Source organism: Rhyacophila brunnea, unplaced genomic scaffold (genome assembly GCF_057557595.1).
Source record: "Rhyacophila brunnea isolate RB1 unplaced genomic scaffold, BYU_Rbru_1.0 scaffold_6, whole genome shotgun sequence".
NCBI lineage: Eukaryota > Metazoa > Arthropoda > Insecta > Trichoptera > Rhyacophilidae > Rhyacophila > Rhyacophila brunnea.
In genome coordinates, this window is record NW_028233276.1 from 29,060,560 (window position 1) to 29,082,864 (window position 22,305).

A 22,305-nucleotide genomic window follows, 5' to 3' on the forward strand; every position below is an offset into this window, starting at 1 on the left:
TTCCGAAAACTTATTTTTCTGACGGTTTAAAAAAAATTGAGAAACGTCTAACCAAGTGTATTGAGCTCCAAGGAGATTATGTTGAGAAATAAAAAAAAAATACAAAAATAAAAACTGTTTTAATGCTTTTTTCTAAGGAATTATTGACCCACCCTCGTATATTGTTTGATAAAACCGTGACACCCTCATGTGGTTGATACCTCTCCTCAGCATTACGATTTTTCGAGCCAGGTCCTATCAATAAATGTATTGTACGTTAAAATGTACATCAAGTATTTTTTTTTTGATCCTGTCTGATCCCAAAAAGATCATATGGGTCTCCAGAGAGTGGAAGTTTATATTAACAGATTTTTGTTGATTGACATTGAAAATGGATGTCAGCCTATTTGGTCCATACTCTGACTCCAAACACACATTCAAAAACAATACGTGTATTTGCAAGACCCAGGATTCGAACCTGGGACCCACGACATTATAAGCCGACGCGTTACCCGTAAAATGGATGGGTACATCAAGTATAAACATGTAATACTAACCTATGAATGCCGGAATCCGATTCAGAAAAGTCGGTTGCTGTCCCCACATAGTACTCCCCAGTTGGTGTCAATAACGATGTGATGTTTGCTTTGGGATTGACTGGACATTTTGAGTCACCAGCCATAAACTTTTCTATTTCCAAGTTGTCTAACTGAAACATTCAACATATATAATATTATTAGACATATTCTATTCTGATAAATAATTATTATCTTTCTCTTTTAAATAAATAGCGATTTATTCCTCAGTTGCATGAGTAAAAGTACTCAGGAAAATCATGTGACTGGATTTTTCTTTTAATTGTTACAGATTAAGTAACCGGGAAGAAAACCTGCAATACTATTTTTTTGATCACTAATTAGTCAATGTTAAAAAGGAGCCTTAATATTCAAGGCGTCCAAATGCCTTACACCACCACTGGTCATATAAGTATGTTAATATGTAGTTATCTATGTCATAAACATATATTAATAAAGGATCCTGGACACCGTCATGGCTATTTTTCAAAATAATGAAGGAAATTTCATAAACTAAATCGTTAAACAGTTATCCTGAAATCACTATTGAGAAACGTGTAACAAGTTTCTGTTGAAATTCCATTGTCTCTAAAATAGGCAAAGTAATAAACACAGAAGAGAGGGAGGCAACTTTTGTAGGGGGTAAGCTTGATAATATATCATCAATTAACCCCAGTACCATTTTCATATCTCATATTTGATAATAGTTGATTAACATTGGATGTGCAAAACTTGGCAATTGTAAGTATTCTAAAAATATGTAATCACTATAATCCCCACACAATATGTTTTATAAGTCATAATGTATACGGTAACAGCAGGTAGTATTTAAGTTAATAGGTACGTACTATACGTGACGGTACGAGCCAAGTTTCATCTTACAGGTAAAATATACATGGCAAAATCTGGGTCACTAAAATTGATTATAATGGAAAAATTGGGTAGGTAAGTGTTTTAATAGCTCAAATTTATGTATCTCCTACTAGAGCTAGGCGATGTGCGGTTGCGTGAAGTCAGAATAAATTATGATTTTATTTTTAATCTGGTTCTGATTATTTTTAGGTTTCCAATATTCAGGCATTTCTTTCATATCGTAAATTTGGTATCAGTAAGTAGCTACCTACTAATCATTTTGTTTATACAATAAATCTATTTATATACCTACTTGATACTGATATTGTTTATCTTATACTGATATTATGTGGTTGATTTATGAAAGTAAATATTTGTGCAATGAAATTTTTGATATTTATAAAATATCAATGTATAAATAATTGTATTTCATTTTGCATATATATTTATTCTACTTTGCAAAATAATATTGTGATTATATTGTGAAATAATAAGTGACCATACGAAAATTTGATTTTATACAAATAAAAAAGATTTCAAGTTATACTGTCACATTTATATTTACTAGCTGAGCCAGCTGGCTCTCGCCAGTCTGTCTCGCTAGGTCTTGCAGACAGCTTTTCGTCATGATGACATGGTGTTGGATTTTAATATAATTTTAAAGTATGTATATATGGCGCCATAGTTTTCCCTTCGGGATGGATTTTCATTCACGTCAGACAGTTTGACATTTCGCTGATTTGTCAGTTTTACGATTTGCATGTCGTCACTGCCAATACAAATTTGGAGTCATATGCGTAGTCTATTCTAGAGTCTGGCCTTCACAATATCATCTGACACCACTTCAGGCTGCTAGGCCTAGCAGAACAGCTGACAATCGCCGATTGCTACCAATGACATTTTAATTTTAATACAATATATGTGTAGGTATGTGCATTTAAATATGATAAATAATTATACATCTCATTCATTCGAATATACAGCAATATTGTGATTATCATAAAAAACGAACCAATATATCCAAATATTAATCTCTTTCGGGACCCATTTGCATAATAAAAAAAGGTTAGCAGCACATTGATTTGTTTCATTGTCTATAAAAAATAAATGCTTGCAGCCATAGAATAATATTTAAAAAATCTAATTTTGAATTCAAAATTAACCTTAACCAATATAGTTTCCCGGTGCGGGACATTCATATCGAGACAAATGTTGATAAATAATAAAGCAATACATATTATATCTGAGAGGAATAGACCAATTCTGATAAGAATAGGAATTTATAACACCTAAAAACGTGGAATCAGCTTAAAGTGGCCTTCATCCAGCAGTGGATTGATACAGGTTGATGACGATAATGACGATATAAATGGGTAGGTATATAAAATCACAAATTTAAAAAAATATGGCAGTTTATATGACTAAGAAGAGTAGAATTAGGTTGGGATAACCTTCATCCAGCAGTGGGTTGATTTTGGTTGATAATGATAATGACGATATTATGAATGGGTAAATATAATATCAGCAATTTTGATAAATATATAAATTCATATGACCGACAGAAATACAAACAACTTAGAGAGGCCTTCATCCACCAGTGGATTGATTCAGGCTCATGACGATAATGGCAATATAAATAGATATAATATAATATCACCGATTTTGATAAATACAGCAATTCATATGACATAAAGGAGTAGAATCAGGCTAGGGAGGCATTTATCCAGCAGTGGATTGGTTCAGGTCGATGATGATAAGGACGATAGAAATAGGTATAATATCACAAATTCGTTAAACCTATAGTAGTAGAATCAGGTTGCGGAACCCTTCATACAGCAGTGGATTGATCGTGGTTGATGATGATGGCGATATGAATATGTAGATATTTATAATATCCCCGATTTTGATACATACAGCATTTCATATGACAGAAAGGAGTATAATCAGGCTATGGGAGGCCTTTATCCAGCAGTGGATTGGTTCAGGTCGATGATGATAAGGATGATAGAAATAGGTATAATATCACAAATTCGTTAAACCGATAGTAGTAGAATCACGTTGCGGAACCTTTCATCCAGCAGTGGATTGATGATGATGATGAAATTCAAGACTGTCAAGAATACAATCAACGTAGAGAGGCCATTATCCAGCAGTGGATTTATTGAGGCTCGAGATAATAATGGCATTATAATAATATAGATAGGTAGATAGTATAATATTACTGATTTTGATAAATATAATAATTCATGTGTAAGTAAGGAGTAGAATAAGGCTGAGGAGGCCTTCATCCAGCCATGGATAGGTCCAGATTGATGATGCTAAGGATGATAAAAATAGGTAGATATTATATAATATCACAAATTTTGTTAACTATAACAATTCGTATTAATTTATTTCATTGTTTGCAATGGCAACTTAATATGACTATATTATAATCTATGGAAATTAGTAGCCTACGTAATTATTCAATTAAAAAGAGCGCATGAACAGCCACAAAGAAGTATTAAAAAAAAAAACAAATTTGGAATACAATTACGTTATCTATGGAATAATTGCATATCATCATACCATATAATCAATAAAATTCTCTATGATTATTAATTAATAGAAAACTCATCTTACAATAAAAATGACTTGATTGAAATTGATTATTTAATATGCTAATAGAAATGTCACATTTTTTCGATTATTTCTGCAAATTCTAAATTTGAATTCTGATACGTCAAATGAACTTGTTTATATCACAAAAGAAAACAATTGAAAATCAAGCATCTATTATTTCAGTTTGACAGATAAATAGCAGTGACATAGTTTTAGATTATATTTTCGTAGTAATTAGTGAGGAAATATGTATTTATTTCTTGTTCGTACGCATTGGCTATTTGAATAGTTTTATGGAATATTAATTTAGATATTTTGCAATATTGATTATATATAAAGAATTAAGCGACATTATAATCGATTTGCGGTAGACGAAAGGCAAGATGCGAAAATGTATGGTGACAGATATAAAACGCGATTTAAAAATGATATTATCTGTGATTGTGTCGAGTTTTATCAGATTGTGCCGGATTCAAATTGAAGTAGATTCGGGAATCCAAAAATTGAAGTGAATTCCTTTAATAATCAACAAAGTGGTATTTAAATAAAAAAATTGACGTATTTTCCAAAATCTCTTAGGATAATAATATATAGGAGACTAGCTGACCCAGCTGGCTCTCGCCAGTCTGTCTCGCTAGGTCTTGCAGACGGCTTGGCGGTATTGGATATTAATATAATTGTGAAGTATGCATAGGCGGCGCCATAATTTTCCCTTCGTCATAGATTTTCATTCACCTCAGACAGTTTGATATTTCGCTGATTTGTCAGTTTTACGATTTGCAAGTCGTCACTGCCAATATAAATTCGGGGTCATATGCGTAGTCTATTTTGGAGTCTGGCCTTTACAATATCGTCTGACACCACTTCAGACTTATAGGCCTAGCAAAACAGCTGGCAATCGCCGATTGCTACTACTGACATTTTAATAGAATATACCTAATATGTTTATATATTGCACTTTCTCATTCATTCTTATTTATTTTCGTTAAACTAAGAACATACATTACACGTCATGTTGTTGGTTAGTTTTTTATAATTCATTGAACCCTGCCTAAACCAAACAATAGTAGTTAAAATATTATTCTATCTATTAAATATCCAAAATGATGTATGATTTAATGGCATAATTTTAAATATTTTATAGACAGATGCGTATTATGGCTTGGTTTCCCAGGGTTTAATTGAATTTAAAAAACTAACCAACAACATGACGTGTAATGTATGTTCATAGTTTAACGAAAATAAATATGAATGAATGAGAACACTATCTGTAAATTGTAGTCTTAGTTCAATGTAAATAAATACGTATAACTAACAACGTTTAGTCTGTACTATCTATGGTGGATCCACCCTACCTCCACCCATCGCCACTGCAGGATAGTCTTATTTTTCATACATTTAGATTATTGCGATATAATACGTTTTATTTATTCAATGGGATCACCTTAGATTGCACCCACTATTTCTTATAATAAGTCTTTTAAGATACTCGTAATTACCACTCTGAAGAGGTGTGTCCATATGCTTTGCTTAGGAGCAAAAATGGTACTTTATTTTAAAATTCGTAAGTTCTTAATATACTAATGAATAAATTTCAACATGCTAAAATTATTATTTAACAAATTATCTTTGTGGGGAAATAAAAAAAATATTATTTTTATCATGTACAAAAATGGAAAAAGAAACAGGTAGGTATTTACTTATTGTACCTAATTGTGTCGTATAAAGGTCATAATCGACTATATTTGACTATAAGTATATATTTCACTTAAAAGAAATAAAAGATGAAAATAAATAGCAAACAACATGCATAATATCATTATCAAAAGAAACATTATTGCAATTTAATTTTTATTAATATTAATAGTTACTAATGATATAAAATAAGAAGAAAGGTTACTGTAATTTTATATGTAATTATTATTATAAAATATATACCTAAACATTATTAATGTTTAATTACTTGTATTAAACGTCACATGAATTTCATTTACCAACGAAATGTAAAAATAATACAATTATTACTGAATCACGATAACTACCTATCTATTTTATATGGAAGTGTGTGATACTTCGACGTTGATCTGACAATAGTATATATCTGACATTTATAGTCAATTTTTCAGGGGGTTCAAAAAACTGTTTTTGTCGGTATCAGTATTATTTTTATTTTTCAAATGAAATGATTTAATATTAGTACTAAAACAGTAATTTAAAGATGTATGAAAATTGTAATGTCATAATAAAATAAATCACGCAGATAGATAATATTTCTTTTTAGTTTCTAGACACTTCGATGCAGATAGACACTATTTTCCACGTCAAATTTGAGCATTTTAGGATTTTTTTCGTAGAACAATAATATTTCCATTCGATCCGTCACCATTTTGTACAAAATACACCAATAACCTAGAATTTGCCAAAACTGCAGATAGATACTATTGTCAGATCACAGTCGACTTACTATAATATTGAGAAGAGCGTAATATGTACCTATATAATGTAGTTTCTTATTTATTATGTCTGAAATTATTCAATTTATTGATGGAATTATTAAAATTATCTTCATCTTACAATAAATGTCTTGATTGAAATTGATTATTTATGGGTGCTAATAGAAATGTCACATTTTTTCGATTACTTATTCCTGCAAATTCTAAATTTGAAATCTGATACGTCAAATGAACTTGTTTTGCGAAAGAAAACAAATGACAATCTAAGTCTTTTAGTTTGACAGATAAAAAGCAGTGACGTGGTTTTAGATTATATTTTCGTAGTTATTAGTGAGGAAATATGTATTTATTTTGTGTTAAAACTCAAGAATACGCCAATGTGCTACTTACAGATTTGAATAATTTTGTGGAATATTAATTTAGATATTTTGCAATATTGATTATATAAAAAGTATTAAACGACATTATAATCAATTTGAGGTACACGGACTGCAAGATGCGAAAATGTATGGTGACGGATATAAAACGCGATTTAAAAACGATAGTATCTGTGATTGTGTCGAGTTTTATCAGATTGTGCTCGATTCAAATGGAAGTAGATTCGGGACTCTAAAAATTGAAGTGAATTCCTTTAATAATCAACAAAACGGTGTTTAAATAAAAAAGTTGATGTATTTTCCAAAATTTCTTAGGATAATAATAGATAGGAGATAATAAAAATCAATGTTTTTTTAAAAATATACTTATTTAAAAAATTAAAGCTATGAATTAGTCAAAAGTCGTTTCGTGAAAACTTAATAAACTTAATATTAATAATAAACATGACATACTTTAATGTTTTTACATTTTATAACAGTCATATTATCAAAAAATGTCCTAAGTTATAAGCTTCATAATTTTCCGTTAGCTGCCCCTGGCAGGTGGTGCATTCACCTTAAGCCTCAAAAATGGTTAAACAGCCATCCCGGATGATTATATAAATTTAGAAAGTATATTATAATAATTAAGTACTGCTTTTCAGAAAAATACTCAATATTTGGCATATTTCGGCATCGGGTACCAAATATTGATATTTTTTCTTTCAATATGACGACCCTAATAACGTCAGGTCTCAAATTTGCTAACTAGTTGAAACCTTCGATCTGAAAACATAGATCGAAGTAGTATTGCATTGATCGAAAACTTTGGACAGTGACCGGTGAAGAGTTGTTGAAGGAAACCAGAACTTACCCAGGGTCATGTTTCTAATGTTGAAGATAGTAAATAATAAATTATTATTGATGAAGTCACGTACCTTTCTCCACGAGCATATTGGTGAAAACGCATATGTTCCACAGACAAAAAGCCTCTTCCCATCTGATTGTAAAACTTTTACATAGTTATGGCAATCTTTTTCTGACTTCCCTTTTATCATACATGTATTCATAGATGCATTACTAGGAATCCAAGACTCTCTATTTAGCTGCTTGAGTTTATCCGAAGAGAGACGGTAGATATTGTCCCTTGAAACGAAAAAAACAAAATGTTATAGAATAAATTATTGATTTAATGAAACAAATGAACACAGTAAAACACAGGCACAAGGGGCAATTTTCGGGTCTGGCCAGAAACAGAAAAAAATACAAATTATTTAGGAAAAGGTAGGTTAAGACTTCAGAGTTTTTTGGCGAATACCATCTATCTGTAAGGGATATTGGCATTACGTTTGAGAGTAAACTGTCATTAAGGGCCCACATGCCCAACGTAGGTCAAAATGGAGATTTTATCGTATTTTCGGATATATAACTGAAGTAGGGAGTAAGATCATGTTTACGCAAGTGTTTGAACATGTACCTATAAAAATTGTTTTTTTTTTAAAACGACAGAATTCTGAAAGACATTCTGAAGATATTCTGAAAATACAGTACAGGAACATTAAATGTTCACAAAAAATGTGAACAAAATTTTTTTGTCGCGAATCCTTCAAAATTATAGTATTTTTGGCATATTTGCATAAAATTATAGTATTTTACATTTTTCGCGAATTCAAAATTATAGTATTGTACTATAATTATAGTACGGTTGGCAGCACTATTTGGAACCCCCGATGTAGAGTATACGCATTATAACTTTGCACTTTTTTGCACTTTTTACTATACTGATACTGATACGCCTCTTTGCCTGATTACCTCGCATAAAATTAGATCAAATGATATTCATTTGTAAATATAATAATGTAATACCTACATAAAAAAAGGATAATTTATGTAAAAAATATTTTTTTAGAATACCTATTATAATTAGGTAGGTACATTTTCATTCTATAAAGTTATAAAGTGACACTCTACCTACGATATAAAAAAGGGATAGTAACTAACTCAAGCAGTCTTTTTGTCACCGAATTTATAGTACGCGGTCTAAAAAATAAAATTATAGTATTTCGGTAAAAATTATAGTACGCGTTGGAATTTGTTGAAAATGTGTAGGTGTTTTGTTTCTCAGAAAAAAAAATAACGGAGAATTTGAGAAATTTCCAATGACCTTTTCATTTGGGCACCTCTTCCGACCAAAAATTCTTATCGGCGAATTCAAGAAATTTCATTTTAAATCATCACAGTGCAGTGGCGCACCCGTGATTTAATATTGGGGGGGGGCAAGGAGGAGAATGTAAATTAGTCCCATAGGATCTTTTTCTTCTTCACAGCCTAATTTCTCGTTTATCGGCCTTTTGTCTATTGCACTTGTCTATTATCGGTGTACCTACACCATGGTCCCCACATCATGAAACGGGCCCTCAGGCTAGGATATTTGGTGGGCCCCCTACCTACCGCTAAGATTAAAGGCAGTGTGAAACACTACATTAACGTTTTTCAAATTGTGTTTTAGTTCAAATTAAGGGTACTCATACAGTGATGAGTGAATTATTGGCGATTTTTAATACATCTACTTTAATGAGTGGACACCGAGAAATTTTTGACAGTTCCATTAGGGATTGGGTTTCTGAAAAAACCTGACATTAGTGTTTCGAAATATTTGTGTTAGAAATTAAAATCTAAGAAATTTTTCTAAAAAGGGTGCTGGAGAATTACAAATCATTTTGTGTCGTGTTTTTATTTGTCTAAGCCCAAAGGTATAGTTTATCGGCTTTGAATTTCAATGTTTAAAATCATTCTGATAATTTTGGGGAGTGCCAGGGCCCCTTGCCCCCCCCCCCCCCCCCTGGGTGCGCCACTGTCACAGTGAAGAGCTTCTTTTTTCCTATTTGGAGCAACTTTTTTATCGTCTCGCCAAATTTCCTTCTATTACGAAATCATGCACCATTTTTAAGGCCATACATTAGTTGAGGCACGGTCTAAAAAGATCGTTGCTAGGCGATGTGCGGATTGCGGGTCGCGGGTGAAAATGACGCCTGTCAAACGAAATATTATTTCTCATATAAATCCAACATACGTCCATTTTATGTTCTGTTTATTATTCTATTAGTAACAATAATAATATATTCATTGACATGTTTTCTTTTTAAAGTAAATGGGTAAAGTTTTTAGTCATCTTTACACGATTTTAGAATTAATTGGCTCGTCGCCATCACGCAGCAATGTGACGTGTGTCTGACTCCACGTTCTCTCAATGAATGCGAAGCAAGTACAAAATTTCGTCGCGCGTACAGTTGACAATTATTTGGCGTTTCACTGATGCGTCACCTTAATACGGAAATTGTAGTACTTTTAGCGTATTTTTTAATATCGAAATTAAATCTTTAAGATAAAAATATTTATTTTTCCGATTTATAAAATTATAGTATTTAGGGCGTAAAATTATAATACAAATAGGTACTATAATATTATAGTACGGTTGTCAACACTGGTCTCAAGTAAGCTCAGTACTCAGTCAGAACGAATCAGGGAATGTAATTGAGACAGACAATTTGCATGAATAATAATTATCTCGCCGCCAATAGTCATTGACTAAATAAATACACACTACATACACGTACATACTTATATAAAATACGAATGATTAGAATGAGTAATGAAATTGATAATTTAATATCAGACATCAGACCGTGTACTGTGCTCGAATCCGTATACATAATTAGGAAGACGCAATTGCATTCGTGATGCATCTACACAAGACGATAGTAGATATACCTACACGAAAAGTCGTTGTGCCAGGCTCAGAAGTGGGTGTGGCTAGAGTTGGATTTCGGGAATTTGCCGACGGGAATTCTCGAGAAATTTTCGAGATTTTCCATCCCGAATCTCGAGAATTGAAATTTTTAACATTTCGGGAAATCCCGTATCTCGGTATTCGGGATTTCTTTATTATCAAATATTAATTGAAAAAACGATTTTCTATATGAAAAAAGTGGACAGAAAAACAAAACGTTCAAAGACTGATCGGGGCATTTAACACAATTAAGCCAACGTCGACTCAAAATGAGCGCAAATTTTGCAACATCACGGAATGTTGTGTTTCAAAAGCGTACGCGATTGACAGTCTATTTTTTTAAATTCTATATTAATAAGTAATGTTTTGAATTATTTTTGTTTTCCTACTTCTATTTCGTTTGTCTTCTCATATAAATAAAAAAAAATCATATTTTTTGGAATTTGTCTGTTTTTACACTGATTTTCGGATTTTTACAGGTTTTTTTTAAATTTCCCGATATCTCAAGATTTCTCGAGAATTATTTTCCGGAAATCCCGAATCTCGAGAATTCAAAATTTCATCATTTCGGGAAATCCCGAATCTTGAGATTGAGATTTTCTCGGGAAATACCCAACTCTAGGTGTGGCTTCCGCTCCTCACCATCGTAATGTTCAGAGTGCTGCCTGGAGCCAAGTCGTGGAGTGCATAAGGTTAATACTATTAAACAGACATTATTATTAAGCATACCTTGCTCCAACGAATACATATTTCCCTTCTGTGTCAAATAACATTTCGCTGAAAGAGGTGACTTCCGTGAATTCTTCGATGTCATTTTTAAGTTCTGAAAAAAAAGAGAAATAAATTTAATTGGTGCAGTTAATGAAATCAAATAAACAAAAAACAAACCGCAGGTACTTATCTAAGAGAGGGCTACGCAGTAGCGGTGCTACAATTACGCAAGAACCTACAGTGCAGGTGGGACGCGGTCATGGGGGGGCACTTATCGCAAGTATTGCAAGAATATTTAATGAACCTTACATTGTTTGAGATAACTTAAATTTTTCTTATAAGTACATTTATTGTAAAACGTCACAACACAATATGATACTTACCTAAAACATTTTCAAGATCTCATCAGCAAATCTTGGTACTTTTTCTTATAAATTGTATGCTATGTTCATACTCAAAAAAATTGTCACAAAAAACGCAAACGATATAAGCGGTACTATATATTATGTAGGTAAACATTTTTACGTTTTAAGCTTTTCAGCAGTTTTAATATATTATATTTATATCGTTCTGGAGAAAGTGTTTATAACCATTGATTTACCATATTATAGGATAGGCTTTTCACTACCCGCCTACATCACTTTCGAAATTTCCAAAATCAATCACGCCCGTTCATTGGTCGACCTGATTAGACGGTATATAACTATATAAGTCGTCTGATTGGTATGGAACAGTTTGCAGCCAATGAGGTTTTATATCTACTTTTGCTATACGGTTACTATATAACACCAAAATAATATCAAAAATATGGACAGGGGAAAATGTGCTAAACGAATAGAACCTCTGAATTACACGCCCTACTCATAAAAATGAGACCCCGTCGACTGTACAAATTTTAGAGGTATAACTCTTCCGAATACCTACGGTCTTCAAAATACTCTTGAACCTGATATATGAGCACCTCACCCAGTATACTACCAGTACACAGAATTTATATGTCTTTAAGTTAAGAGTACCATGGGAGAAATGAGAACGTAGAAGCAAATTGTAGTAAGTAACAAAAGCTAATACAAAACTGCCGAGCATTCTAAGTGAAGAGATCTTCACGTTGGCAATATCACGCCGTAAATTTTCTAAATGCAACAAAATTAGACTTTGTGGCGACCGCGTCAGACGGTCCGATAGGCCCACAGCTGGTTGGACCGACTTAAGCATATCTTCCGTCTTGGAGCACATTCTCGGACATTCTCAGAGGATGTTGTTTGCATCATGTAGTTCTCAGCCACATGGACAGATCAACCAACCAAATTTTCACCCTGAGACAAATTTTGGAAAAAAAACATAATATAGTTTATTATCCAAACCCATCAGCTGTTTATAGATTTTATAGCCGCATAAGATACATTAAACAGAAACCAATTATAAATGGCGCCATGAGGGAGCTAAATATACCCCACAAACTTGTGAATATGGTAAAATTAAACATGTCAAGTGGTGAGTCAAGTGTGAAACTGGATGTGATTACTGGCAACTAATGAAACGTTTTTCAAAATGTCAATGCACGCATTACGCCAATGCTTCTCAAATTGAAGGACGCGATCCACTACGCGTCCGTAAAGGTTTTTCCAGATAGCCGCAATATATTTCAGAACTTGATGATTAGTGTAACTGTAGGTAGCTACTTACCTACATGAAAAATTAAGATTTAAAAAATCATATTTTATCGTGCATTCGATAGCCATACGTTTTAGTCGCCAGTGGATTGCAGTGATCATATCGTGACTAGTAGTCGTAAATATAAAACACAATATAACCTGTTAAGTCATTTAAAATTGTTGAATCAAATCTGAAAATTTTAAATTGTTATCCATTTTTTTGGCTTTTCTGTGTTCAAAGTTTTCCAACACCGTGAGCTTATCATCGGCCCATACAAGAAGAAGAAGAAGACAGTGCGGACAGTTACAAGGAGAGGTAGGTATATAAATGGTGGGTGCGTGAAAACCAAAACGGCGTGGTCAGTGATCGGACATATGAGATAGGTGTTCGCCGTTCTTGAAATAATTCTCCTGATATGGCGATTTCATTGTTAAGCCGACAACTTCCACAGTGACGTCCCGTGGGGGCAGGCAGGCCATGCGTTGCATAGGGGCGGCACAATTTATAGGGCGGTGAATAAAGAAACGAATTCAAATATTTGACGTTTACCTAAATAGCAATGGTGATTTTTAATGAAGCAGACGATGCGGTCGCTTCATTAGAAAGTATCGACATCTTAGTTAACAAATTATCGAAGAATAAAAAATCCTGGCAACATATCCTAATTTTATATTTTAATGCCCAAGCTAACTTCTCACGAGGGGGACTCCAAACCTGTCAGCGCCTCAGACCCTCACGTACCTAAATCGCCACTGATTGAGAATATGATTTTTTGGAAATGCTCTAATCCTGGTGTGTATGTCATGTTTAGAAAGATTTATGTTGCATTTATTTGTTTAAGATAATATACTTATGTAGGTACAAAACAAATCTGTATACAACTGAGACTAAAAATTAAACACGATGGCATTCTAAGTCATACATGGGGGAGGGGCGGCTCTTTGTTTGGGGACGTCATTGAACTTCCACGTCAATCGCAATTAGCTACTTTTATAAGCCAATTAACCAAGTTACGCATGCGGCAAACCCGAGACAGACGCCGCGCTGAACACGACACGACGGTCATACGTCAAACCGCGTCTATATTATCAAAAGAACATTGCATTTCGGGTGCTCAATGACATGTGACAGCTCATATGCGTCTTAGATGACAACTATGACTAGATTCACGGTGTGGTGGGCTAGTGGAGCGAAAGACCCAGCGCTCGAAATGCAAAATTTTACAAACCGGAGCGCTCGATCATTTTACGAAAATATTAACATAATTATCTAATTTTATGTGTATTTCTAAAAAGAGTGTGTTTGATTTTTTGTTAATATAATATGGCCTATCTAGCTCAATCGGTGAAATTAATTTTTCCTTGAGAAGGAGCGATAATTTTGGGAATTTTATGAAACGGAACGGCGCTCCGGTGCGCTCCAGTCCATTTCGAGCCCTGGAAAGACCGTCACCTACAACCGTATAGGATCCAACTCACGCAATAACTAAATTCAATGGATCACTGGTGGTGCAGATCCGCCGATTGGGTCTTGGAAGAGCAGGCAACCGATGATATTTCAATCTCGAGATTCGGGATTTCCCGAAATGATGAAATTTTGAATTTTCGAGATGATTGAAGGAAAATCATCTTCTGTGATAAAGCATATTTTGCCTCCAATTAGTAGGTACGTTAGTCGTTAATAAGCAAACTGCCGCATTGGGGGGAGTGACGTCCCGTGGGGGTAGACAGATTGAGCGTCACTTGGGGGCGGCAATAACTCGAAGGGCGGCAAATGAGGAGATTCATTTGATATATATAGAAATAGCTACCTAAACTTAGTATATACCTAATAACGATAAATTCAGCTCACTGGTTGGAAACAGAATGTATTAATTAACATTACAGGTCTGTAATTTTTTGTCGGGTTCGCGATGTCTAGTTTACTTCCGCGACACGTGCAGATTTGTGAATATTTAGATTAACCCGTGCGCACAGAAGTTGCGTTGGCTGTCTAAAATAAAGATACACCCCCCCCCCCCCCTTTTACAGAGCGTCCCACCTACCGTTCATTGTTCACGATTAAAGTCTGTATCGAAGCGTCGCGCTGTCTTTTTATCGATTATCGATTTAATAATGCCTAAAATTTTGCGATATCCGGCTAAAAATATTTCTACAAATGTTGCCAAAAATGTTCTAAAAATAATGTATCGCAAAAATTACATATAAGAAGGTACTGTGTTACCAACGTCAAAAAAAATCCCGCTTTTGGGGAAAAAATATTTATAATTTTAATTTTGTCTATTTTAGTGGTATCTATATATTATATTGTTAGTAATGTATGCAAACAACACATTTTTTTTATATATTGGAGTGATGAAAAGGTGATGAAAAGACAAAAAATGGGGCGGCATTTTGTCTAGGGACGTAAATGGGGGGGGGGGGGGGGTAGTGATACAAGCAGTGATGCCAACCGTACTATAATTATAGTACAATACTATAATATACCAAAATACTATAATTTTTAAGGATTAAAGACGAAAAATGTTGCTGTACTATACATTTATCAGAAATACTATAATTTTTACACCTTTGTACTATAATCAGCATAGAAAAAGATGGCAACACTGGATACAAGAGAGGCCGTTTGGTGGTCAATGTTTGACACGGTTTTTGGGCTGGAGGCGTCACAGGCCCGTATTTCTTAAATAATGATGAAAGAGCGACCAATGAAGAGAGGCAAATGATAACTGATTTTTTGTGATCGGAATTGGAAGGTTTCGATTTGGAAAACATGTGGTTCCCAACAGGATGGAGTCAAATAATGCCATACAGCATGCGAAACACTGGCTTTAAGTACATAATATGTACATATCATAAGATATTATTATGAATCATTGATGACACAGCACGATAATATTAGGTATGCGGCGAGCGACATAGTACAGCATCCCAAATTTGGAAGTAAAATCTCAAAGGCTATTTTTAGAGGCGGAATTTGGGTTTGAAAGCTTTTTTGCTCGTTACCGCCGTTTTTTAAGTGAATTTCATTGTTGGTCTCGACAATGTCTCGAAATGACTTTTTGATTAGCTGTTTGTTATAAATCCAGTGGCAGATTAATAATTTAGCCACTCATTGATGTTGATGTGAACGCATAAAAATACAATATATGGACCTAGCAGGAGGATGAATCCTGGAGCACAAGATATACGGAATATTTTTGAAGATCGTGACCTACATGATTAAATTGTCTGTCAAGTCTGTTGCTTGTGACACCAGTGGTTATTTTTCAAAATAAAATCAATGCATATGAAATTAGTTGCTTGCAACACGAACTGTTTTTTTTTATACGAAAATGTCGCATTCGATATGTGTGCGGAGGTACATTATATTATATTTTGTGAATACCAAGTTGTGTTGCAGTAGAGACGAGTGTGTATGTGAGACCCAGTTAATTCGAATTTACCAATATTTTGTAATCAGATGAGATAAGTTAACAAAAGTGCTGCCGCCAAATGTTAAAATGGGGAACTACAAATTGAGAGAATACAATTTATAACAAATAGTTGATATTATGTAGGTAGTATTTTGCCTAATAAAAACCCGATTAAATATAATTCGGCCACAATGGACCCAAGCCAGTGTTGCCAACCCTACTATAATTATAGTACAATACTATAATTTTGATTCTGCGAAAAACGTAAAATACCATAATTTTACGCCAAATATGCCAAAATACTATAATTTTAAGGGATTCAAGACGAAAAATGTTCCTATACTATATTTTTTTCAGACATACTATAATTTTTACGTCTTTGTACTATAATCAGCACATGAAAAGATGGCAACACTGACCCAAGCTCAAGTGCGTAGGTACACACACAATCACAAAACTAATATTGAAGAAAAATAATTATCGCCAACAAAGACTAATAAAATTTTCGGTTCTCTACATATTATTACGTTGGAGCAGAGGACTTGTTCATAAATTTAAAAAATATATAATTTAAATTCTTTACAATAAGTTACTTTAGTATAACCACATCCTTTGGTTTCGGGAAATTTGAATTGTATTAATGCAGAGAGAGCTAGAAATTTTTGCCTTGATAAGTAGTGCACTTCCGTCCGATTACTTATAGGCATAATCACTAATCATCATCAAACATTAACCAAAACAATAAAACTCACCTAATTCCCATAGAACCTGAAGGACTCCCGAACCAGTATCGAGCTACATAATAGCAAAAATGATCAGAGTTGGCTGAAAATTTTGTATAAATAGCATTTTATATAATTTTGAATATTAAAAGTCTAATATAACGCGGCTATGCGGCTCAATTTACATAACATTCAAAGAATTACATAGTTTATACTGACTTACTTGCCAAATTAAACGAAATTAATTTGAAGCTACAAGGTGATCAATTAAATTTAATCAAAACTAAAAGTATATCAGAGGTTATTTTTCAAAACTGGACATGTCCACTATTCACTCCTCGAGATAAATGAACTTTTGAAATAAAAACACAGAACGAAAACACGCACGCGACAAAAACGAAACAGTCAGATTGTATGACAACATACTTGGTCACGTGACTCTATACAGTCGCGCCATTAGCTGAAAGTGACATGTCTCATTTCGAATGTTAATAACGTTGGACGTCTCCCTATTTGAATGCCAACCTACTTTTTGAAACCTCTTTTCAATATGAAATTGGTGTTTTGTGGCTATTTTTGAAAGTCATCAAAGTGTGTATGAAGTTATAGAATGATATTCCGATAATAACTCATTTTCGGCATATATGGGACATGTCCAATTTTGAAAGTTAACCACTGATGTGTCTGCGTTTGTTGCGGAAAAAAATCTATACAAACAAAACTTGGGGAGAGGAAAATGCTCTCAGTTTCCAAATATTTCAAAAATGCAAAAACGAGATGATGATTTGCTAGCTTATTGTCAACACTTAACAGCTCTTCATTCTGACCTCAGCTAAAGATTTGAAGACTTTGTTCACTTGGTTATCCCAGATTGAGTGTTGGACCTTTTTGCAAGCAGAACCACAAACTCAGGTGATACCATACTAATACAGCGGTAGTCATATGCCATCTGCAAATTTTTCTGTTTTTAAATTTTGTTCTAGAAAAGCTTTGAAATGCATTAATCTTCAATGTAATATCGATTTCCAAAAAATATGTAGCATTGATCTATGCATTACATTTGTAGAAGGTGTGTTAATGCTAGTGTATTATTTATCACGTAACGTATCCATTCAAATCAAACCTTTACCTGTGTGAACACGACAGACGCGTCAGTATGAGCACTCTATAAAACAATAACAGGCAATGACAGTTCACACATAGACAAAAACGGGAGAGGCGGAAAAAGTAGGACCAGTCGTTGTGAATGCATCGGCTTTCTACTTGAGTCGGCAATGGGTGAAGGCATTGTTTTGCTCTAATTTGTGTGTTCACGTTTTCCAATAATAATGTGATTAAGGCTTAATTAAAGGTAAATCGATCAATTTAGGGTGCATTGGGGGAAAATGCGAAAATACAATTTGCATCAATTAAAAAAAACTAAAACTTTGAATTACTCAAAAATATACATTAGAAAAACTTACTAATAAACTAAATTTAAAAAAAACATTACAATAAAAAAATGTAATAAGATGGGATCCTTTAACGAATTCACATTCTATAACGTTTTTTTAATTGTAACTTTGACTTTAATTGATATAAGTATATTTTTTTCTTTTAATGTTTTTAAATAGGTACACACTATAAATAAGCACTATAATAAAAATAAAAAAGTAAGTACTTAATTATCAAAAAAAAAAAAATCATAATCTCAAATTACAGACATTGTATTTTTTACATTCGGTGTCTCTTGTAGGCGGAGTATTCGCCTTAATTACTTGCACTAAATTCAGCGATATAATGTACTTATATTTATAAATATTTACCTTGGTATGATACATATCGGATATCGTCCTGGATATTTTGTGGCAACGGATCTTCGCATGACGACAAATTAATGAAAAACAATCCAGCAATGATTACTAATCCATAGTTTTTTCTCAGTAGCATCTCTGCTAGTTAATCTGCAAATAAAAAAAAATGAAGGTACTGTTCGGTTATACGGAATACAGCGGAAAACGCATTTTGAAAATACCCGATAAACTGGATTATTTGTTAGGTTAACCCAACCAAAAATAACCTAACCTAACCTAACCTAACCTTGAATATTACAACATTAAATGTATCATTTTCAGTGGACATGCAATAACGGGAAAATGTAAATATATTATTGTATAGGTACTGAGGAATTAAAAAATCATTGAGATTGTTTTGTTGCATATTTTGGCTTGCTTAAAAGTTTGATTTTTTAACATTCTTTGAAAAAAACGTAAAAATGATGTAGGTAAACAATAAGAACGAAAAATGCAACTGTAATATTTGACCCACACCAAAAAATAACAAAAAATAGATTGTACACACAGTTGACTAAAGTAAAAAAAAAAGTAAAAGATCACCCACCAGGGAACACAGAATGAATGGCAACTGAAATACCTAACGGGTGTCGAGTAACCGGCAATCGATCTCGAGTGTGGAAGAATATGGGATAACTTTAAACACGTGTCAAGAATACGTCATTCTAAGCTTGTCCTGTGTTCTGACAACTGCTCTCGGTTTATACACTGATGCTCATTCAATATTGGTGTATTTGAAGATTGCAAAAAAACAGTGTGTTTCATTTTCGTAGGACACGAACACATTCAAAACCCTGCTTCAAAATGTAGTGTATTGGGTGATATCTGAATTATATTACTTATTAATTTATTAATCTATTCTGTGACACCCACTAACTACATTTCGTATAAACTTAGCCTTGTACACTACAATATATGTGTATTTATAAAAATAAATGCAGTGTCCACAACTTAAAATGTCAATTATTATTGCCCCCCTATATTGTACATGCATACGCAATTATTATTGAATGTGTTAAAATAAATTTAATTCTTATAATAATTGGAATTTTGAATATGTATTTCAGACGTAAAATGCTGGAAATAAAAGTCAAATTTTCTCAAATAAGACCACACGCAAATAGCGGGATAACATGAATTCGGGGCACGTAAAATCGAAGATCAACTTTACTGTATGTAGGTTGTGTTTACATTTATTTTACATTTCGATTGATTATTTTATGCTAATTGATTTTTACACCCAGATTGTGGAAAATATGCATATTTTTAAGATTGTTATACGTTGTTGTGACTCATCTGGTTCACGGAAAATCGCCGCTAACTAGTAAAGCATGGTTATGACTAGGGCCAGGATTTATATTATGCTAGTGCATGTTTTGTTAGGGTGTATGCACAGCTATGGGAGTTGCACAGAAATCCGTTTCGAATGACGCAGAATCCATAAATAAAATTTTATTGTGCATATAAATGCATATTTGAGACGTTAGAGCATATTTGAGAAATTGGTGCATATTTCATTAATGAACGCATATTTTAGGGCTTTTGCATTTATAATTGTATCGAAACATAACTAAATCAGGTAGATGCACTTGCATTTTTAATGGCATCCCCAAGCATTTCACTAATTTATCAGAAAAGGTGAAGTCAAATCGGGCACCTTTATTTAAATTTTGCGCTATCACCTCTGTGGACGTTGAGAGATCATTTTCCGCATATAAACAAAATACTGACAGATATGCGGATAATTTAATGCCAGAGAATATTGAAAAAAATATTGTAACTTATTTTTTCGGACAAAAAAACAGCAAATAGTATTTAGGAATAGTTAAGTGTGTCGTTTTTGTTTTTTTAAATTGTGTTTAGTTTCCATAGTTAACATTAACATTTTGCATGTCTTGTTCAATTTTGAAAATTGTAATTGATTAACTTTATATTGATTATTTGTGTTTTTTTGTTATTGTATTATATTGCTTAGGATTATTAATTTGTTATTCGATTTTTTATTTGTAAAATTGGGTGAAGTGGGTATTTACAATATCTCTATATACGAGGGTGGGTCAATAATTCCTTAGAAAAAAGCATTAAAACAGTTTTTATTTTTGTATTTTTTTTTTATTTCTCAACATAATCTCCTTGGAGCTCAATACACTTGGTAAGACGTTTCTCAATTTTTTTTAAACCGTCAGAAAAATAAGTTTTCGGAAGGTCCTCAAAATAAGCATTTGTCCGATCGATGACTTCTTCATTTGAAAAAAAACGTTGTCCACTTAGCCATTTTTTTAAGTTTGGGAAAAGGAAAAAGTCACTGGGGGCTAAATCTGGCGAATACGGTGGGTGGTCGACCAATTCGAACTTCAATTCTTCAATTTTAGCCATTGATCGTAAACATGTGTGAACACGGGCATTGTTCTGATGAAAGAGGATTTTTTTCCTGTTTAAATGAGGCCATTTTTCTTCAATTTCGTTTTTTAGCTGGTCCAATAAAGATGCATAATAATCCCCTGTTATTGTTTTTCCTTTTTCCAAATAGTCAACGAAAATAATTTCACGTGCATCCCAAAATACAGTAGCCATAACCTTACCAGCTGATTTTACGGTTTTCGCCTTCTTTGGACATGGTTTGTCTTCGCAATCCACTGCTTTGACTGTTCTTTCGTCTCGGGAGTATAGTGGTGTATCCATGTTTCATCTACAGTCACAAAGCGACGAAAAAATTCATCCGGATTGCGTTGCATGAGCGACAACAGGGCTTTATGGGCCACCACCCTATTGCGTTTATTGTCGACTGTGAGCAAACGCGGCACCCATCTTGCAGAAATATTTTTCATGCCCAATTTGTCATGTAAAATAGAAATGACGCTACCTTTTGAGATCCCTGTAACCTCAATTATCTCACTCAACTTTAATCTTCGGTCACTTAACACCATATCGTGGATTTTATTGATCATTTCTGGTGTAGTCACCTCTACAGGACGTCCTGAGCGTGGTTCATCCTTTGTTGATGTACGACCACGTTTAAATTCATTTAACCAGTTATAAATAGTTGCAAGTGAAGGAGCAGGAGTGAACTAAATCCAACTCATTTTTTATTTCCTTTGCTGTTAACACTTTTATATTAAAATGTTTAATAACAGCTCTAAACTCAATTTTCTCCATTTTCCATTTTTCCATTTTCCACAAGCAAATTTTTTTTTTAAATGTACGAAAAACACACAACAACCCGACCAATCTGATTGAAACTTCGCAGCATACTGAATCGGTAGTGCCGCTGTATGAAAACAAACCGCTTACAGTACTAGTCGCGCCACTTGTCGGCTTTTCTAAGGACTTATTGACCCACCCTCGTATATAAAAATCTCGTGT

At 33.4% G+C, this 22,305-nt stretch overlaps 1 protein-coding gene across 3 annotated transcripts in view; it reads right to left on the reverse strand.

The window, feature by feature from the left end:
- LOC147065498 (semaphorin 5c-like) overlaps window positions 1-22,305 on the reverse strand; it is a 52,827-nt gene that overhangs the window by 24,736 nt on the left and 5,786 nt on the right. For 2 of the 3 annotated variants that reach the window (XM_085956735.1, XM_085956733.1), the window contains exons 2-5: window positions 18,916-19,053; window positions 11,336-11,429; window positions 7,755-7,962; window positions 537-688 (exon numbers count right to left, since the gene is read on the reverse strand). In XM_085956735.1, coding sequence (XP_085812861.1) covers window positions 537-688; window positions 7,755-7,962; window positions 11,336-11,429; window positions 18,916-19,039 — 578 coding nt within the window. In that variant the 5' untranslated portion in view covers window positions 19,040-19,053. The remainder of the gene's footprint in view (window positions 1-536; window positions 689-7,754; window positions 7,963-11,335; window positions 11,430-18,915; window positions 19,054-22,305) is intronic. The other variant, XM_085956736.1, reaches the window with a different exon arrangement.